Source organism: Hyposmocoma kahamanoa, unplaced genomic scaffold (assembly GCF_003589595.1).
Source record: "Hyposmocoma kahamanoa isolate Upper Pololo Valley unplaced genomic scaffold, ASM358959v1 116, whole genome shotgun sequence".
NCBI lineage: Eukaryota > Metazoa > Arthropoda > Insecta > Lepidoptera > Cosmopterigidae > Hyposmocoma > Hyposmocoma kahamanoa.
This window is the reverse complement of record NW_020653391.1, coordinates 4,154,581-4,174,578: the sequence shown is the minus strand read 5'-3', so window position 1 is coordinate 4,174,578 and position 19,998 is coordinate 4,154,581. Positions and strand designations below refer to the sequence as shown.

At 34.8% G+C, this 19,998-nt stretch overlaps 1 protein-coding gene across 3 annotated transcripts in view; it reads left to right on the top strand.

Annotated features, from left to right (window-relative positions):
* LOC113239857 (A disintegrin and metalloproteinase with thrombospondin motifs 16) overlaps positions 1 to 19,998 on the top strand; it is a 255,368-nt gene that overhangs the window by 188,260 nt on the left and 47,110 nt on the right. For all 3 annotated transcript variants that reach the window (XM_026477008.1, XM_026477006.1, XM_026477007.1), the window contains exons 4-5: positions 15,319 to 15,414; positions 18,854 to 18,989. In XM_026477008.1, the coding sequence (XP_026332793.1) occupies positions 15,319 to 15,414; positions 18,854 to 18,989 (232 nt within the window). The remainder of the gene's footprint in view (positions 1 to 15,318; positions 15,415 to 18,853; positions 18,990 to 19,998) is intronic.

Genomic DNA, 19,998 nt, shown 5'->3' with positions numbered 1-19,998 from the left:
AATTTACAGCACTCCAAAACATAAATAGAAGTTATTGTCAGAATTTTGTGTTTTATAAAATACGGTTTACAAGACACTGTTTGTTCGATGTTAACTAGTATACGAATACACTTTTTTTGAAGAATCATAAGTTCATTTATATTTGTACAGTTTCCCCAAAGCACTATGCCATACGCGAGTCTGGACTGAATTTAGGAGTAATATGTAGATAGAGCTGTGTGAAAGTTTGTAACTTTCTTCAAGTTCAGTAAGGCATATATAGAAGATGACAAATTTTTGATTAACTTCTCTACATGCGCTTTCCAGCACAGACTAGTGTCCAGTCGGATTCCGAGAAGAGTAGCTGCTGTTTCAACATTTAGTGCGCAATTTTCGTATTCATAGTGTAATTTTAAAGGTGTTTTTTGGTACGGTCTAAATTGTATCAATGAGGTCTTCTTAAAGTTTAATTTCAGATTATGTGCATTGAGCCAGTTTATAATTTTGTCAAAATGTCAAGTCTATTTTTTAATTCGTTCATTGTCATACAAGGGAATAAAATTAATATATCGTCAGCGAATAGAATACAGTGGTCGTCAATTATTTTGGGAAGATCGTTTATATACACTAGGAATAAAATACATCCCAGGACGCTACCCTGTGGGATGGAGTTTGTCATGCTTATTCGTTCTGAACGCACGTTTTTTACTAATCCAGTTGTAAAGTTAATATTTTCAATCTCTACGTATTGATCCCGGTTCGTGAGATAAGATTTTAACCATTTGTATGCTATACCCCTAATCCCGGTATTGTAAAGTTTGTTCAAAAGGATTTTATAGTCAACTCTATCATACGCCTTACTCATGTCCAATAATAATCCTACCGCGTATTTCCTTGCGTTTAGTGTATCTAGTATTTCATTTACGTACTTGTATACAGCGAAAATCGTAGAGCCGCCTTTTCGGAAGCCATACTGATTTTTGTCAAAAACGTTGTATTTTTCATAAAAGGAATACATTTTTTTACACATTACTGATTCAAATATTTTAGATGATGTTGGTAATAATGCGATTGGCCGATAATTATTTGTATCTGTCAGTTCGCCATTTTTGTGAATAGGTTTGACGATTGATATTTTTAGGGAATCGGGAAAAATTCCTTCGTTAAGGCTCTGATTTATAAGTTCCGTATAAGGCAATGTTAGACTATCAATACACTTTTTTATTAGGATGGGAGGTATTTCATCAATGCCGAAACTATATTTATTTTTTAATTTTTTAATAACGTTTCGAACTTCACGTGGTTCGACAGGAAATAAATAAATAGAATTTTCGATGGGCTCTGTGACCTTAGTTGTTAATTTTAAATTTTGATTTAATTCTTGTAGGGTTTTTTCCGGTGCGCCAATTTTAGCAAAGTAGTTATTAAATGAATTTGCCACGGTTTTGGGATTTGTAAGACAGGAATTCTGTGTCTTTAGTGTAACATTTTGTTTTATTCGAATATTTTTATTCGTTTCTTTATTAATTATTTGCCATATAGTTTTCATTTTGTTATTTGAGTTCTTTATTTTAAAGATGTTTTTCAGTTTCCTTGCTCTATGAACTACTTTTTTTTAAATTTTTTCATACAATTTGTGGTGTTTATTTAATATTTTACTGTTTATTTGTGATAAATGAATTTTGTCAAGTCTTTTATTCATGCAAGATCTTTTTATTCCTTTTGTAAGCCATGTAACTTTCGGTTTTAACGGGATTTTGATTCTTTTTATTGGAATGCATTTGTCTAATGTTTGCTTTAAAATTTTTGCAAAGCCATCATAGTTGTCGTTAATATTTTTATCTGGTTTTATAATATCTTGCCAGTTTATGGACATAATTTCGTTTTGAAATTTAGTCATATTTTGTTCACTGTAGGTACGTTTGTCAATAAGAAAATTTTTGAAGTTTAAAATTTTAGATGCGATGGGTAGCAAAATTCCACGGTGGTCAGAGAAACCAAGTTCATGAACTGAGGGTTCTTGCGTTGTTTGATTATTTGATTTAACAAAGATGAGGTCTAAGCATGTTGCAGTGGATTTAGTGACCCTGGTTGCCGCTTTTACCTGCTGCCTAAAGTTGTATGTTAACATGAAATTCGAAAGTTTTCTCTTTTTCTTAGTATTTTTATTGAAATTAATATTCAAGTCTCCTCCTAGAATAATTGATTTAGCTTTATCTTTTTTATCTAGAATTTTCATTAATTTTTCTAGTTGGTTATAGATAATTATATTTTGTTTGTTACTAGTGATTTTTTTGTTGCTATTTGGCCAATATAATATGATCAAAAGTATGTTTAGAGCTACTATTTCTATGGCACATATTTCAAAAACTGATTCAATTGATAAACTAATTATATCACTACGATTTTTAAACTCTAGTGAGTTTTTTAGTAGGATGCATACACCACCTCCTTCTTGATTTATTCTGCTATATGAAGACACCAAGCTGTAGCCGCTTATATTGATATACTTCAGTTTGTCGCTCGTCAACCAGGATTCAGTAATGCAAATAGCGCTAACATTAGGCTTCTCATTCAGAAATGCTTCTAGGAGATGGGTTTTTGGCAGAAAACTTCGCATATTTTGATACAGTATGTAGAACTTATTTTCGAAAGTTACGAAAATTATGCTGTAGGTTGCTAGATCCGTAGGATTCTGGTTCGTTTATAGGGTGGTCAATAGTGTTACTAATTTTCTCCGAGTTCTTTTTTGAATTACGTTGTGTTTTATTTGGCGATATGTTTTCTCGTAGGTCTTCAACTGTCGTCACTCTTCCGTCAATTACAAGTTTGTTATTACGAAACACAGCACGCTGGCCATTTCTCCGGGCGGAAATCATTGCTTCTTTTAGTATTCTCTTTTCCTTTAGGCCTTGTTCATTTAGGTACTCTGAAACAGCTAGACCAGTATTTTTAAAAAATATTCCACAGCTCAAAAGGTAATTTGTCATACGCTTAGAGATGAGTTCTATTCTAATAGGTCTCTTTTTCCCCCGTTTTCCCAAACGTACAATTTCTTCTATATATCCGGTCAGGTCAACGTTTAAAATTTCGTAAAAAGCGTTGATGACTCTGTCATAAGTTTCATTGTTACTTTCCCAATAGTTTTCTGATAGTCCGTATAAAATAAAAGTTTTTGTAGGGTCATAGCTCAATTTTATTTCATTTTGCGTTAATGTAGAATTTTTTAGTTCAGCTTTCAATTTTTGGCTTTCATATTTTATTAGAGTTAGATCTTGATCTAATTGACTTATTTTAGTATTTAAGTTTTTAATGTCAGAGTTTATTTTAGATTGTTCTCTTTCTGTTTTCTCCCTGTATTCTATTACTTCGTCTTTAAGTTCGCTTAGAGCTTCCTCAATTTGGCTTTGCACTATCGCTCGTAATTCTGATATTATTGATTTATTGTTTTCCTGTAAGTTAAGTTCCAAGAGTGCGTTTATATTTTGTAATGTTAATGGTTCGTTAAGAATTTTTTCTTTCATATCGTGTGAAAAATTGTATCTAGTGTCGCCTAAATCGCTCAAGTCTTCTAAACTTATCGACTTACGCATGTTTTTACTGTCAGTGGTCTTTCTGATTGTTACTTTTGATTTATTTAATGAGTCCAATATAGTTAATGGGGACCCATTTGAAGGTGGTGATGTGGTTGTGTTGTGCAGTTTTGACTTTCTTTTACTGTGACATGTAGGGCATATCCAGGCTTCCTTATGGTCCGGCGTCATAGTATTATAAAATCTTGCACTGGAGACATTTGCACAGTTCAAGTCATATTTTTTATTGCATCGTGCACATGTCAGGAATTCTCTTTTAGGCAGTTTTTGTAGGCAAGTATTACATATTGACTTAGGTGTTATCTTTGTTGGTGGCTTGGCTGATGCCATGTTCAGCGATGACTGGTGAGTAGACGAATTATTTTTTTAAAGTTACTACTAGCGCCTTGAGTGGTAAATTTATGTAAACTTATTCTCTTTTTTAATTTTTCTACTCGCCCATAGATGGCGCTGTTTGAATATTTTTGAGCGGAGGTATTTACATATTACAAAATTTATTATATTATATTAACAATAAATATTGTTTTTCAATAATTTATCCACTTCTACTTAATTTTCTTTCTTATTATTGCACTTGGCTAACCTTAATCAAGTTTCCAGTACTGTCCACTGCGCAGGAGTTGTTTTTTTCGACAGTATTCCAGTTGACCATTCCAGGGCAATATTTCATGTTATTGTTGCAATTCTCCTGGTTCTTGTTTTGATAACAATTGTACACGATATTTACACTATTTCTCACTATTCTCGTTACTATTCACTGCTTCAAAGTAACTAATTATATTTTTTGGTGATAATAAACACTGCTTCGATGTTATATCGAGGTCGGTGGCTCCCTCTCTGCCTTCCATCTTACTATACATACTCTATCTTTATAATATATTATAACAATTTATTTCAAAAACTGTGAAGAACTTAAAGAAACAGAGGTTACGAACATTAAGGATTTTTTTTGTAAAATAATAACATTATTATCTTATCATTTGTAAGTGTTTCTTATCATCAATTTTCACGATGTTTTACTTTACCGTAACTTGTTGTTTGAAGAAAAAGATTTATGATCACTGCTTTTTTGTTTACGTTTTTTTCTAATTCTAAAAAAAAATAACTATAAGAATGTATGACAACGCGATTTGACACTTTCGAACGAGTCCGTCTTTTCGTTGACGGACTTCGAGAGCAGTTCCGTAGGTCATCCATAGTGGGAAAATGGCCGTTACCACGGATTACGTGCTTCGAGGGTGGAGCCCCCGATCCACAACTTCATGCATGACCCTTTCAACCTTCAAACATATTATTTCAAAAATAATCGGGTCAAAAGGTCAAGAAACGGTTTTTCCCGTTCTCTATTATATGCTTTTTAGTATTCAAAGGACATAAATGATTGTTGCGAGGGTACCGGTTCCATGTAAAGTTGAGCTAAATGTCAAATATATATATATTAAAAATAAAGAACTAAAGCACTTGTGTTATGGAAATCGGAAACAACGACGGTACCACAAACACCCAGACCCGAGACAATATTACAGAAAAGTTGGTTTTTCTATACTGAAATTGATCGAACCCGGGTCCTCACAGATGGTGACACCCTGAAAATCGGTACGCAAGCCACTCTCGTGGAGTTCTCAGAGGACGTCATAATTTAAAAATAATTTAATTTAAATTCCGATCCTTTACAATGTTTTAATATTCCTATCAAATGAATAGAATAAAATAGACATTTATTGCAGCACATAGATAAAAAAAATTGATAACACTGACAAGCAACACAAAATAAAAATAATTAATAAACAAAATAAAAAAATTGATAAAAAGCAAAAAACAAAATTAATGCCTATAAATGTTGCACTTTTTGCGCAGTTGTGGCGTGCGCAAAAGCACTTCTTAAGCTACAGCCATAATTGACAGCGGCGGTGGTTTTCAATGAGCCCTGGAGCCGAAATGAGTAACGGAAATGTGTATGTAAATACATATGAGAGAAACACCACCGGGAGTAGCTCCTACGAAAACTCGTCCAGCGTCCAGTGTTAATCACTGGGCTATCAATGATGTCTGTCTTGATGCGTATGAGATTATCATCAAACCATTTATACGTCCCACTTCTGGGCACGGGTTATCTCTTAGGCGAGGGTTTTACCTTCACACGTTTTCCGAGGGTTGGGAACCAACTTTAATTTTCGGTGCGAACCTGTATTCGAACCCACGGCCTCTGCTTGAGAGGCGGTAGGTCAAACACACAACCACGGCTCCTTCTATATGAGACAATCCAAAGTTATCTTATACTAATAAGCTCGTATTTTTGAGCAGTCAACTTCTGGATAAATTGATTAGTTACATCGGACTATGATTTTTGTAGTAGTAGAGTTCCTCGCGAAAGAATTCGTCCAGGCAAGTACTGCCAACATACCTGTCAGTTATTACTCAGTTCCGATTTTTATAGGTAAGGGTGCTTGTGAAACTACAGGCACAAGTGACTTATCAACTTTGACTCAATGTAAGGGACGCAGTGGTAGTAAGTACCCTTCAGGTAGCGATGGGCGAGTCGAGTTATTTAACTCGATTAACTCGAGGTACTACCACAACGAGTCCACTCGAGTTACTTTTATAAGAACTCGAGCTAACTCGGTTCGGTAGCGCCCCGCCGCCGCCGAGTCGACTCGGTCGGTTCGGTGTCCTTCGGAGCACGCTCGAGTCGCGAGCGGTGGGCGAGTCGAGTTATCTAACTCGAGTTACTCCCACAACGAGTCAACTCGAGTTACTTTTCTAAGAACTCGAGCTAACAAAATTCGGTTCCCGTCGGTTCGGCGATGTCGTATCCAACTCGGTGGATCCTTGGTTCGAGTTGTACTTGCGACTGGTGGTTGCTCTGTCATACACCGAGTCGACTCGGCGAGTCACGTCAACTGGAGTAACTCGAATTGAAAAAATACAACTCGTCCATCGCTACCTTCAGGTCTTTGCGATTGAGGTGTTGCTTACCACCACAGACCTCATTAATACTCTTACCACCATGCGCACTTGTTGGTCGCGATACAAGTTATCATAAAAAGGAAGTATTTCTTTCCGTATCAAACTGCAAGGTTCACTTTTGAAATATGTAATCAATATTTGGCGCTTTGTTTCTATTCCTATCAGATGGATCAAATCCAAGTAAATTGTATTCTAATAGATAACATCTTTCAAAATCAATCAATGAATTGTTAATATTTAAACACAATTTATTATATGTCTAGTCATAATATAATATGTATATTAATAATATGTATTATGATTATATTGCCCTCTGCAAAACAATATCTGCAATATAAACTACTATGTGTTATAAATTTTGTATAATTAATATTTATAAGCCATAAATTAATGAAATTAAAAACTCAGAAATATACAAGGTGCTGACAATTATGTACAGATAATTTTAGAGTTCACAGTTTGCATCCGAAGGATCTATTTAAAATACTAATCAAAAACATACTTTCATGCCATATTAATATTATATTTTACCGTACAAAAAAGATTTTCTAATTCTGTCTAAATGTCGTATGCGTAAATGATGAAATACAGTTACATTGACTTTTTTTTCATTTTAATAGGGAAGTGACCAGTGATAGTTAAAAGGCGTCAGAAGATGACACTGAAAAAGTTTACCCCTAGGTATAGCAGTTTTACTTCTTTTCTAAGGTTACTCGAAAATGTAATAAAGGCTTATAATTATTACTAGTAATGTAGGCTTATTATCAGGCACGGCATGATGAAGGCGTTGATTCAAATCCAGCGGGATCGAATGAATTTTTCTTGGTGTTCGATTTGTGTATTAATATTTAAGTATAACAAACTAGAGTAGTAATCTCACAAAAAAAAAATGGTAGTAAAACATTTATCTACCTAAATTTCTTAGCACTCTGTATAAAAAATGATCGATAACCCTATGCATATTTTTAGACGCTTTTATTTTCAAATTTTATGATCGGTTCATGGTCCTTGAGAACTGGCTTTTCTTGTTCGTATAGAACGTTTAGAATATTTGTTTTCTTTTGTTTCTTTGATAATTATTGTCCTTTGTACTTACTTACCTTGGTGGCGCAGTGACCCAAAGTGGGTCTTGGCCTCCGACACCAGACTCTGCCACTCCTCCCGGGTCTGACCCTGCACCTTCCAGCCACTAGCACTAGTCCTTGAGATCTTTCCAGCCTTCATCGCTCCAACGGTACCCGAGACGTCCGACCGGTCGGCGTCCTTTTGGACGTCCCAAATTAGCCCTCTTCGCGGCGGAGTCTCGCAGCTTTTGTTTCTCCCACAATATTGGTCCTGGACATTAGATTGTCCTTTGATTGATAATTATTATAATTATCCTATCTTTGCCTTTAAAGAAGTGGCACAATTAGTTTGGGTTCCTCAAAACAACTGAAATCATTTAGTTTTATCCAATGGTATTATGGCACATAGATAATAAGAACACGTCGTTGTTGTAATTTGTGTATTTGTGTATAGTGTAGTAGTACGTGTATTTGTGGAGTACTGCTGCTACTCATGGGATGGTTCCGCTAAATGTCATCTGGCCACCTTGGATTCTGTTGAAAAGCGTGACAGGAGGCTTATAGATGACTCGGAATTAGTAGATGTGAAGCTGCGGAGCCTTGAACAGCGCCGTAACATTTGCCTGTTTAGGTATCGGTATTCTACAAGATATATCACGGAAACTGTGCGAGGGAATGGCACGATTTAATTCCGCCTTCCCCTGTCCATCATCGGGGGTCTAGACGCAGGTTGGGTTCCACCCCTATGTTGTGGATATTCCAAGAATTTGTACGAAGCGTGTCGCTTCCACATTTTTATGACGAACGGCTATGGAGTGTAATGCCCTGCCTGCATACTTATTCCCTGAATGGTAAAATTGGGGCCTTTTCGAGGCGGGAGTGAATAGCATGATTTAGGTGTGCGTGTCGACCTCATCGTCACTTTTCATCAAATGAGATGGACGGTACAAATTTACCGTTACTTACTTGATTTAGTATTGATAATGTGATTTAAATAAAAAAATAAATATGGTGTGAGCAATTGTCGGATAATCCTTTTAATGATAGGTAATATAAATAATTACTAACAATGACAATAAACATACTGCGGAATATTTGCATTAACATAACTATAGCTATTAAAATGATAAAGTAGTTTATAATAAATTAAATAAGGTATTTAATCCAGGAAGACTATTGAAAATAATAATATTATAAAGATAATCATAGGATTCGAGACTACAAATGCATTTAATAATATAATGCATGTCATCTTCAATGCGATAATAATTATGCATCTACGTCATTGTCTTATAGGGTTGCTGTCAGTTTATTTGTAGATACATCTGTCTTTCAAAGTCAACTAAAAATATGTACGTGTCGGTAATATTTCTTAGAGAATGAAAAAAATTGGTTTCCATAGTCATTTCTAAATAGACCAGAAATAGAATTGTCATTATTTCCTCTGGTTTTGACATAATTGCCACCCTTCAGGTGGGTGTGTGATAAAAGTTAACTATAATGGCGTATACTTATTTGTTTTTCAAACAAACCAACGTTTCGATCTCTTTACAAGTCCGATCTGATTGCGTCTGACTGATTGACATATAGACCGAATTGATAGATGCGAATTGATGGATCGCTTATCCAATGCTAGAAACACTTTCTTTCTTCGTTTCTTGACACACGAAGAAATGGACATTACATGGCCTAGTCTCATGAATTAAAAAATAATATATAAAGAACAATATAAAGCACTTTATTTAATATATATAAGCAGAAATATCAATTAAGCATCCCTGGCACAAAGGAAATAATGCTGGGCATTAATTAATGCGTGCTTATGGGCATGGGGCGAATTTTTAGTAATAACGCAATAGTAACGCAAGCACGTACATGAGCACCGTGCACTACTCTCCATCCAGCCTACAATGTCTTAGAGCATATCGCAGCCCGCGAGTACTGTGTCTATGATGGCATGAAATCTAAAAATGATTTGATTTTTTGGTAGTTGTATACTTTTTGTTTCAGAAACGAATTTTTTCAATAAGAGAACAAGGTAGGGGTGTTATAGCGTCAAGTCGTATCCTCAAAAGGAACCACTCGTATATTATCGATTAATTGTGAAGATTCGGTAAAGTAGATTTTGTTTGTCAGCCATTTTGAAAAATTTTTGGTTCTGCACCCAGTTAATTCTTCAAAGATTGTATAGATTTTAAAACGAATTGTCAAATGGGGCAGAACGTAACATACTAAATACATTTAATTTAATTAATTACAAACAACCATATTACAGTTTGAGGCGCATTAAGACATGCGCCAAAAAGTCATAAATAAGCCATTAGTCAACTGTGTTTCTCTGCGTACAACATTAAATAATAAATAAATAACGTACACACTCAACATAGCCCCGCAATAGGGAAACCCTGAGTCACAGGTGCCAAGAACACACACAAAGACAACCGCAAATCACACCCAAACTCACGAGAGAAATAAATGTACGAACCGAACTTGAAACCTCTGCGTGACAGTCCGGCATGGCAACCGTTCGGCCACCGAGGCAGTTAAAATTGTGTCTTTACAGAATGCGGCGATTATGGCAAATCCTTAGTAATGAAAAACTGTACATGTGTGGAAACATATAAATGAATACAAATACAATAATCTCATATTGAAAACAATCATCATTAAATAGGATCTTGTGGTCTACATATGCGTATCCGTTGAATTACTGAACATAATTGCTGCACAACAATTACAATACCAACTTATCCAAGCGTATAGATTTAATGAAGTTTTAATCATTATTGCTATTTCGCAGCAAGTTTTAGTTTTGTTGACCTGCATTGCTATGTTTGTAGCACGGCACTTCATAGTCATATAAAGGTTTATTCGTATAAAAATATATATAATAGAATGACATTTATTAATAATTGGTTTATGATAAATGTTGTGTTAGGTTTACGATTATTGAATGACGTAACTGACATATAGTATATATATTGCTGTAAAATTGTTTCACACAATTAAGAAGACTTATTTCTAACATCAATTGAAAAGACTCGGTACAAGTTTACTGCTTTGCGAGACACCATTATTAATTACTTCCTCATATGACTATAAATATCCGTTTTTCATATTTTACGATCAAAAAGGCCTCGGAGTATCCCATATGCAAAGTGAACATATTTACAACTAGTTGCGAGACATAAAACACAATCTGTAGGCATGTTCACTTTGTAAAAAGCTTTAGCAAAGTCGTGAGGATGATATTCATCGAAGAGACTGCGGAAGTTTGTGAATGTTAGTTGATTTTTGCTGGTTTGCTCATCTTACTAGTATTATAAATGCATAAATATAGAATTCGTTACTAAGTTGAAAATACTTAGCGCATTTGAATTAAAAAACTTAGGCGTTTCATTATTTGAATAGTCCTACAAAAGGGCTTTTTATCAAATAATCAAATCTACTTCGTGTTTATAAAGTTGACTAACGGGTGTTATGGGGATAATCCTAGTCTGACTAAATCACTCATCGACTTTATGTGGATCAGCATCCCTGTCTGGTCACACAATAACTAAAATGTTAATGATTGATCCAAAGAAGTGATATATATGTATCAACAGATTTTTGTGTTTCTTTTATTTGTTAATATTTTACATACTTTATTACACAATAAATGTAATAAATGCTGTGATAATTGTAGCTGTAAATAATATTAGCATATCTTTGTAATTGTCCGATTATTATTTAAATTACTCTGTTAGTCATCTTGACACATATATGGACATTCTATTATTCAGTCCATATATGGACATTCTATTATTCAGTCCATAGGGAATGTTAAATATAAAGATGGATAGTGATGTTAAATGGGAACATGGTGTGAAACATATTAAATCTATGAAGAAAATAAACAATGAGGTGACGGGTTTAGAGATGAACCGGGGAAGATGACAAATAAATGGAATAAGGGGCAAGAGGATGATGGTGGTAATAGTGACTCACCTCTACACGGCAAATTCCATTAATGATAGGATTATGATATTAGGGATGAATGTGCTGTATTTATTTAATACAGCACCTTCTTCGTAAATGGAAAACATTACAAGAGTTAATAATTATGAATAAATACCGAATATATTATAGATTAATTAAAAAATTACTTTGATCAACACATTTTATTCTTAACTAAGCGAGCTCTTTGGTCCTCCGCATAGTTATATAAAATCCAAACTGAATAGAGAGAGAGATGTTCAGTTAAATATTATGTTGTCATATGTTGTGGTTTCTAAACATGAACCCATTTGGAAAACCAAAGAGTGTTTTTTAATCATTCTTTTTAACACGAAGCAATAGCCTTGAAAGCTTAAGTGATTCCTTCCATCCCTAATCTGAGTCAGTAGATGGATGCATTTACACTAAAGTATTGTTGATATGATAGCTCCTTCTTACATTGTTATATAGTATCCCAAAAATGTATTATTCAGTCACTGAACTTCGAAAGTCGACTTACATAATTCAATTTATAATTTAAAAGAACTAGTCCGTCATATTAAAGTCACGATTTTGCATCTTCCCACGCAAACACAAAATCTGCTTTAGTTAACAAGAGAGATGGTTTCATGGTAACTTGCACATCTTGGTTTGTAATAAAATTTTCCGTTTTAGAAGGGCATATGTAAATGGTAATTAATGGAAGGACAATTTTCTCTACATCATATGTAAGTCAATCACTATTATAATTCATATTTTAGTAATATTTTGCTTTAAATGTGGAGAAAAATATCGTGAGGAAACTTGCATATAGAAGGTTTAAAATCACAGGTAAAGCCCCCAATCCGCAATCAACTAATGTGGTGCGATGACCTAAACGCTCTTCCATGCCCAAATGTGGGTGTTCACCTTTATGTTCAATTATTGTGCACTATTGATCCATTAGTGTATATTTTATATATCCTTTATTTGTATTCCATAATGGTGTATAATGTGTTACGTGGCGTAGTGTTACGTAGTACGCATCACATCATGAACCCTTTCGGACACAGCAAAGTAGAAAGGAAGAGATTAAAGAATAGGCTGTTTTCAACTGTTCCTTTGTGTTAGAAATTTTCGATCAGAATTAATTCATATTATAATAATATTAATTTCAAATCTTAAGTAATCACTTTCCTTCTGCAAATTTCGTGTACATTGCTTTTAACAAGGGGAAGACACTACATGTTGAGATAGAGGATTTCCTAGTTCGACTGTAGTGGCTTTATCTAGGTACATTCAGCAGCCTATAATTATATTTATGTTTCTTCTTTATATTTCGTTACCTGAAAAGTTACATTTTTGCTGCAAAACTTTTTACAAGTTCGTTTTTTAATTAAAAATTCCAACTGTGAAATGTATACATATATGCCTAAATATTATAGAAAAAAGTAAGTACATTCCAGAAAAATCAAGCTATAACCAATAATTGTTTGTGACATATCTGAGTTACTTTTTCGTCTGATTTGGGAGCGTTCTTAAATTATTTAGGATTCGCAATAACAAATATAGCTGAATTTTTATAGTTTGTTGAACGTCACGATGTTTGACCACCGTGATAATGAATTATTTTTGTGAAATTACTCCACTATTTAGTTATAATTATTAATCAAAGATCGAATACTAAGAAAAAATCTTTCGATCCGGTTGAATTCGGTCCAGTGTCTTCCAGCAAACCGTGCCAGACAAAGCCACGGAATGAACTAGCGGTCACAGACAAAGATCTACAACAAGCACGTAGAAGAATTCGTAATTACACTGTACCGTTCGAATATATACAATTATGTTAATAATAATAGTAATAAATTATAGTATAGTATTAATTATAGTATTAATAATTAAACTAAATAAATATAGTTTAATTATTAATACAATGATCGAATACTCAGAAAAAATTCCTTCGATCCGGCCGGATTTGAACCGACGTCTTCTAGCATACCTTTCTCATAAATGGCGCTACAACTAAAAAGTCGTTGAAAAACCAAATACAAAGACACGACAACAAACACATAGAAAAATTCGTGAGGTCCGCTGGTTCGTTCCGTGACTTAGTTGGTATAGCGTTATGCTAGAAGACGTCGGTTCGAATCCGGCCGGATCGAAGGAATTTTCTTTGTATTAATACTTATAATTATAACAAACTAGTGGAGTAATTTTACAAAAAAAAAATTTAATATCAATTCAATAAAAAATGAAAAAGTAGTTTAAATTTGAAAAAACTCAACGTCTTTCAAAAGTCCGTTCTGAAAATAGCCTTAACAACAAAAGTTACTTACATAATACGCGATAAGGTCAGAAATTACGAAAAATGTAAGAAATGTAATCATCTGGCAACACTGCACTGCACTGGGTCGTAAGGGGTCAAAAATAATCGTATAAAGCCACCGAAAAGGTTCCTTTTCGTTTGTTCTGCAGAAGATTGCATGAAATGAATTTTATTTATAGGTGAACACACCCCAAACATCATTCACGATAATTATATGTTTCAGACAAGCTTATACACAAGCGGAACTAATATTTGTTTCCGAAATCCATTCAACATTTTCTTAGATGACTGGAAGTCTCCAAACCTTGAGTGTTCTTCCGTTCAATTGTTTTAAATTCTGTCGTCTCATATATACTGTTCACAATGAAAAATACTAATTAAAATTCTCCGGTACAAACTTTTATGTAAATTCTTCGTTTATCTATGCAAATACGGTCACAAGTCGTCCTTCTTAAGACCCTTTCCTATATGATAATAATTGACATTTTGCCTTATCCTGTGAAGAATTTGCAATGCGATTCCGTATTATAATAGTAGATGTATTTCGAAAGAAAAGTAAATATTAATTACTTAGTAAAGTATCTCTGTAATTTTACGTGAATCCGTAATTTATGCGTTTTTGTAGAATTTTATATACCTAAGATAAAAAAATTAAGTAATTTTGTTGACCAAAAAGTCTGTATTTTCATTAAGTCTTTTTTTATGATATCAAGTGACGGGACGAACAAGTCGTGCGTCTGATGGTAAGCTAGACGCCTGTCCATAACGGGTACAGTGCCATTCAGAGCTTTAAATCGCAAAGATCTGGGAGTCACTGACACGGCGCCCGTCACTCTGAGACATAAGTTGACAGGTCCCATGTGCCTGTAATTTCATCAGCGTACTCTTACCCTTCAAAACTAGAACACAGTAATGCTGACATTACTGCTTCGCGGCAGAAATAGGAAAGGTGCCACCTTGGGTAGTACTTCCCTGGAAGAACTCTTTCACAAGGAGCTCTAATGGTACAAAAGTAATCGAATGTATGTTAATATGATCGGACGTATTGGTGTCGTAGACATTAATTAATTTATTTAGATACACTATCGGCACATACATAGAGAAACACTGTTTCGTGATATAATTTTTTATACAGCCGGTATGTCATATTATTACAGCAATGTCATGTTAAATAGCAATTACGAAAGATAACATCAAAAACTTTAATTTAAAAAGAAAATAAAAATAATGTTTAGAGAAAATAGTACAGAAACACTACCTATGAGATTATCGAACAAAACCCCTAATACTCCACCCGTAAGCAGTTGTCACATTCCGTTTGAACTATAAATGAGTCGTAAAATACGTCAATTTCGTAATTTGTTTTTGATTTATTCGAAGGTTTTTGTTTGCTTATGTTGATCGAATTTACTTAAAAAAGTTATTGCTTTTACAGGATAATATGGAAGCGCTGGGTGAGGTGTACCAAGATGAAGAAAATGGTGCAGCGCTGCTCATTAGAAAACACCCGAAACTTGACAAAATAGTGGTGGTAAGTTCAAGTTTCGGTAATTCCTTATTGATTTTAGCTACAATGGTAATTGATAACTTTCGGACATAATAAGTTAACGTATTACTAAAGGAACGAACAAGAAACCAAATTTAGGAATGAATTAGGTGGTATAAGTACCATAGTATCAAATATTGTATATGATTATAGAATTAATAGAAAAGACGGTGGTTTTGCAAGTGACGACCATTTGAACATTGCATTGGACCAGATGAATATTGCATTATATAACATTGTATTAGAGGAATCCTATTCAGAGTTAGATACTCTTAGGAATTCTTAAATGCCTAGATTAAGAAGTGATATATACTCAAGGACGTTTTATAATATTCCTTTTTCCAGTTATAAAAGGGACATATTCAGTCATTGCACGTCCCAAATTCATAAATTCCATGTCACACCATTTAAATATCTTCATCTTTTAACTGATCACGTACTTAATCTCCAATTAGTTATGTGTTGGCCAGACATATGTATACCCACTTAGAAATATCGATAACATATTTTGCGATCGTTAATCTGCATATAGAAGATATGTTCATTGGATGTATGAATAAATTTATGGAAGTATAGTCCTTGGAACGTGACCCGGTTTCGGGATAAGTGCAGAATTTATGCATCCTGTCTGTATCTTATTCCTAAGCAAAGGATGTACCTGTAAACTGTAATGCAACAAGTAGATTTCAATTAAACATAGTCGTGATTAAGTCACGAAGAGATACTGCATTCAGTTACTTGTTCGAAATATAGAACCAAATTAATATACTCTTTAAAGTGAAACAAAATAATCCAAATTGTCAAATTTTTGACGACGTTTAGTCTGGACTCCAAAAGAGTCAGTTAACGTCGTCAAACGCCCAAAACGTTAAAAGCCCTCGCTAAGACTAAAATTACCATTGTAAAGTATTATCTGTCACTTGCGCAAGCTCATGCGACCTTAGTCTACTTGTCGACGCCATTGTTCGCATGGTTTGCGCCTTGGACGTATTGCTATGATTTTACCAGTTTAAAATGAACCGTGGAAGTGGCAAAGGAAGAGTCTGATTTCTGAAGTGTTTAGTTTCTTCTATTTCTTTTCTATAATAAGTAACATAAGAAGCCGTGGTAGACTAATGGTTTGGCCTACCGCCTCTCAAGCAGATTTCGTGGGATCGAATCCGGGTTCGCATCTCTGTATTTTTCGAAATTTATGTGCGATATTTAATTTGAAAGTGTGTAAAGTCCCCAACCCGCATTAGGCCACCATGGCAAACTATAAACTAAAACTCTCGTCTGAGAGGAGTGCCCAGTAGTTGGACGTGTAAATTAGTTGATGGTGATGATGATGATGAATAAATAACAAATTTAATCCACACCAGTCTATGTTACTACAGCAGTATATAGCAGGGGTCTGAAAATGTTTGCATCGTGTGTTGTTTTCTACTGGAGACCCAGCATCACTAAGTTTTTTTCTTATGATGAGCAGTTTAGTTTCCTAATTTTCACTTGCTTTAACAACAAAAAAGAGCCTTCGTGAAGAAAGTACCTGCACGTTGGAAACCGCTCATAAAACTGTCGCTGACCCAGTTGTACACTCAAATTTGTGCATTTTTAAATCTTGATTTTAATTAGATGAAATGTCTAGCTTTAAAGTCAAACATCGTGAAATCATCATTTCGAAGCTTTATAAAACTAAAGCAACCAGTATTGTGGACACTTAATGTAAAGCTAGTGATCAATCAAAGAAGTATGAAGTGTCAAAGAGCATCGTACATTGGATTTAGTACGGGTAGATTTGAGAATTTTTGACATGCTTGCGGTGGTAATGAATGTCTTTTAACCGCAATGAACGTTAAATTGGGCTATCGTTTGTCTTGCTGAAGGGCACGAGAGCTAGAGAGTTCTAATAGCAACGATGGCATTCATATCAATATTCTTGTGGTTAAAGCCGAGTTTTCACTATAGTACGAGTACTCTCGAGCCGAGTGCGCTCATACGAGCTAGATCGTATAGGAGTCCACTCGGATTTTGGTTTTCATGTTATGAGTACGTGAGCGTCCATGTAGCATTTGTCTCCTTGTAGAATGAAAATGATGACGACTGATCTGCTGCTATGAGGTCTAGAAGTTGTAGCAGATATAGTTAATGGCTGAAGTACAAAATCATGAAAGGTTAGAAAACAAAGTACACGCTACGAGTAGTGTCCGAGTGAAAACCCAGCTTTATAGAAGTAAATTCTTTAAATATCTACAACATGACGATGACTGTAATCTAAATTTCAGCATCTCCATTTTTCCCACAGTCCTTTATTAATTAATTTATTATATAGACAATAAAACAGAGCGTACGCTTGGTGGAAGAAAGCCACAGGTCAAAAGGGCTAAAATAAGAATAATACAAAAAAGTTATCGACTAATTTCGTTCCTATAATTTTAAATCTTGCTTTTGAAAAGTTGTCATTTTGGTAACGAGGCTTTATCACACTAACGATGATGATATAATAAAGTAACACATTATTGTAATGTAAAAAGAAAGATTTGCTGTTCATAATTAGCTGATAACTTACTTATTTATTTAATACAGCTGCAGAGGAACTGGATGAATATATTGAATTACTTATTACTCCTTTAAATATTTTGGATCTTAGATTTAGAATGTTCAAACCGAAGGTTTTCATAAATCTCTCGTTGTAAAGCCTTGTTTTTTTTATGAATAACAGCAATTACGGTTCGACTAATGGAAAATTGGAATATTGATGATTAGCAAAAAGTAATCACGTCATTTGTAGTGGTTGGAGATAGGCTAAGCTTATGATGCATAAGAAGCTTATGATAAAAGCAAACTTCCACTGCGTTTGAGTTTGTGACGTGTAGTCAGGTAGCACTTCTATCAACACCACTCACTTGGAGACTTGAGAAGAAATTAAAGAAAAATCTTTCTTGATGGTTTTGCCTCAAAAATACGAAAGGTACCTAAAGGACAATGGATTATTCATGCACTCCAGGACATAAAATTCGGGCCACTTTGCATTTTCATAATTAAACTCCCTGACTTTATACAATGTTTAATTGATCTAAAAACGTATGGATCTAAAAACGGTGGCTCAACGGTTTGCAATGTGGACGCTGGAGGACCAATTTGGGAATTGAACTTTAAAAATTAGTTACCAATTTAGAAATTGGTTCTGGATTGGGTGTCTTGGGTAGTGCCCCGGAATCAATTCCTTTGCTTTGATACTCAGAAGAGAGAATACCCTTGGTTTAAGATCAGGTAATTGGTGTGATTGTCTGATACATTATTTATTATTACATACTCAACGTTTCTTCGATGATAACAATATTTTTTTTATTCTTTCCCTTTAAGAATAAAAATGCAAGGTGGCTCGAATTATGTGACCGGGAGTGTAGCCTATCTGCATATTCAGGTTTCATTTCATTGACAGGAAGGTTCGATAGGTCACGATCTGGTGATCAGACCGATCCCCGACTCGATGACATCACCCGCCCAGGACGACGAGATGTTCATGGACCCGGCCAGTATGGCTGACATGGTGTCCATTGACACCGGGTTACCTATTGGTACGTATTTAGCTATGTCAAATATTTACACAAACGGGGAGAAATGCGATGAAACAATTTATTAGATATTTGCATACATAAACGACTTTGAAAAAGATTACGAGCATGGATGAAAGTGAAATTTGTGGAATAAAGTTGAGTGATAGAGTGAAGAATACAATAATACGTGAAAGATGTAGCTTAATAGAGGATGTAGTGACTAGAATAGAGAAAGAAACGTTGAGGTGGTTTGAGCACGTAGAGCGGATGGATGTAAGAAGAATTAGGAAACAGATTTATGATTCAAATGTGGATGGAAGGATTTTAAGATAGAGAGAGAAAGACGTCACAGAAGGACTTACATTGACCAGATCAGTGGTGGTCAAAAAGGCTGGGTTCCTAAGTGACAAGAATAAAAGAAGTTGTATGAAGAGGGTAGTTGATGTATGTGAGGATCGAGAATTGTGTCAGGGTAGAGTAAAGTGGCGTTACGTGGTCTCTGCCTACACCTCCTGTGGGACTAGGGCGTGAGCTTATGTATGTGTGTATGAAGGTTCAACAGCCGAGACAGAGATGTAACATCACATCTCCAGTAAGCCCGTGACCTTAGCAATTTGGTAGCGGCAGAACTCCTTGTCAAAGAGTTCGTCCAAGAAAGTATTGCTACCTTATCTACTTCTGCCACCAAGCAATAATGTGAACATTACTGCGTTTCAGTTTTGAAGGGTAAGGGTGCTGATGAAATTACAGTCACATGGGACTTGCCAACTGATATCTTAAATTGACGGGTGCATTGGCCTCTCAATTCGTACCCTCAAATCTTTGTGATTTAAAGCACTGAGTGGCACTGCAACTGTTTTGGACAGGCATGTCGTTTACTACCAGACGCAGGACTTGTTTGTCCCGTCACTTGATATTATAAAAAAACAGCTAACAAGGATCACTGAATTGTTTCGTCGCGTTTAACCGCATTTATTAATATTAATACGTCAAGTATGCATCAGTTATAGATATTTTATAGCTAGAGTAT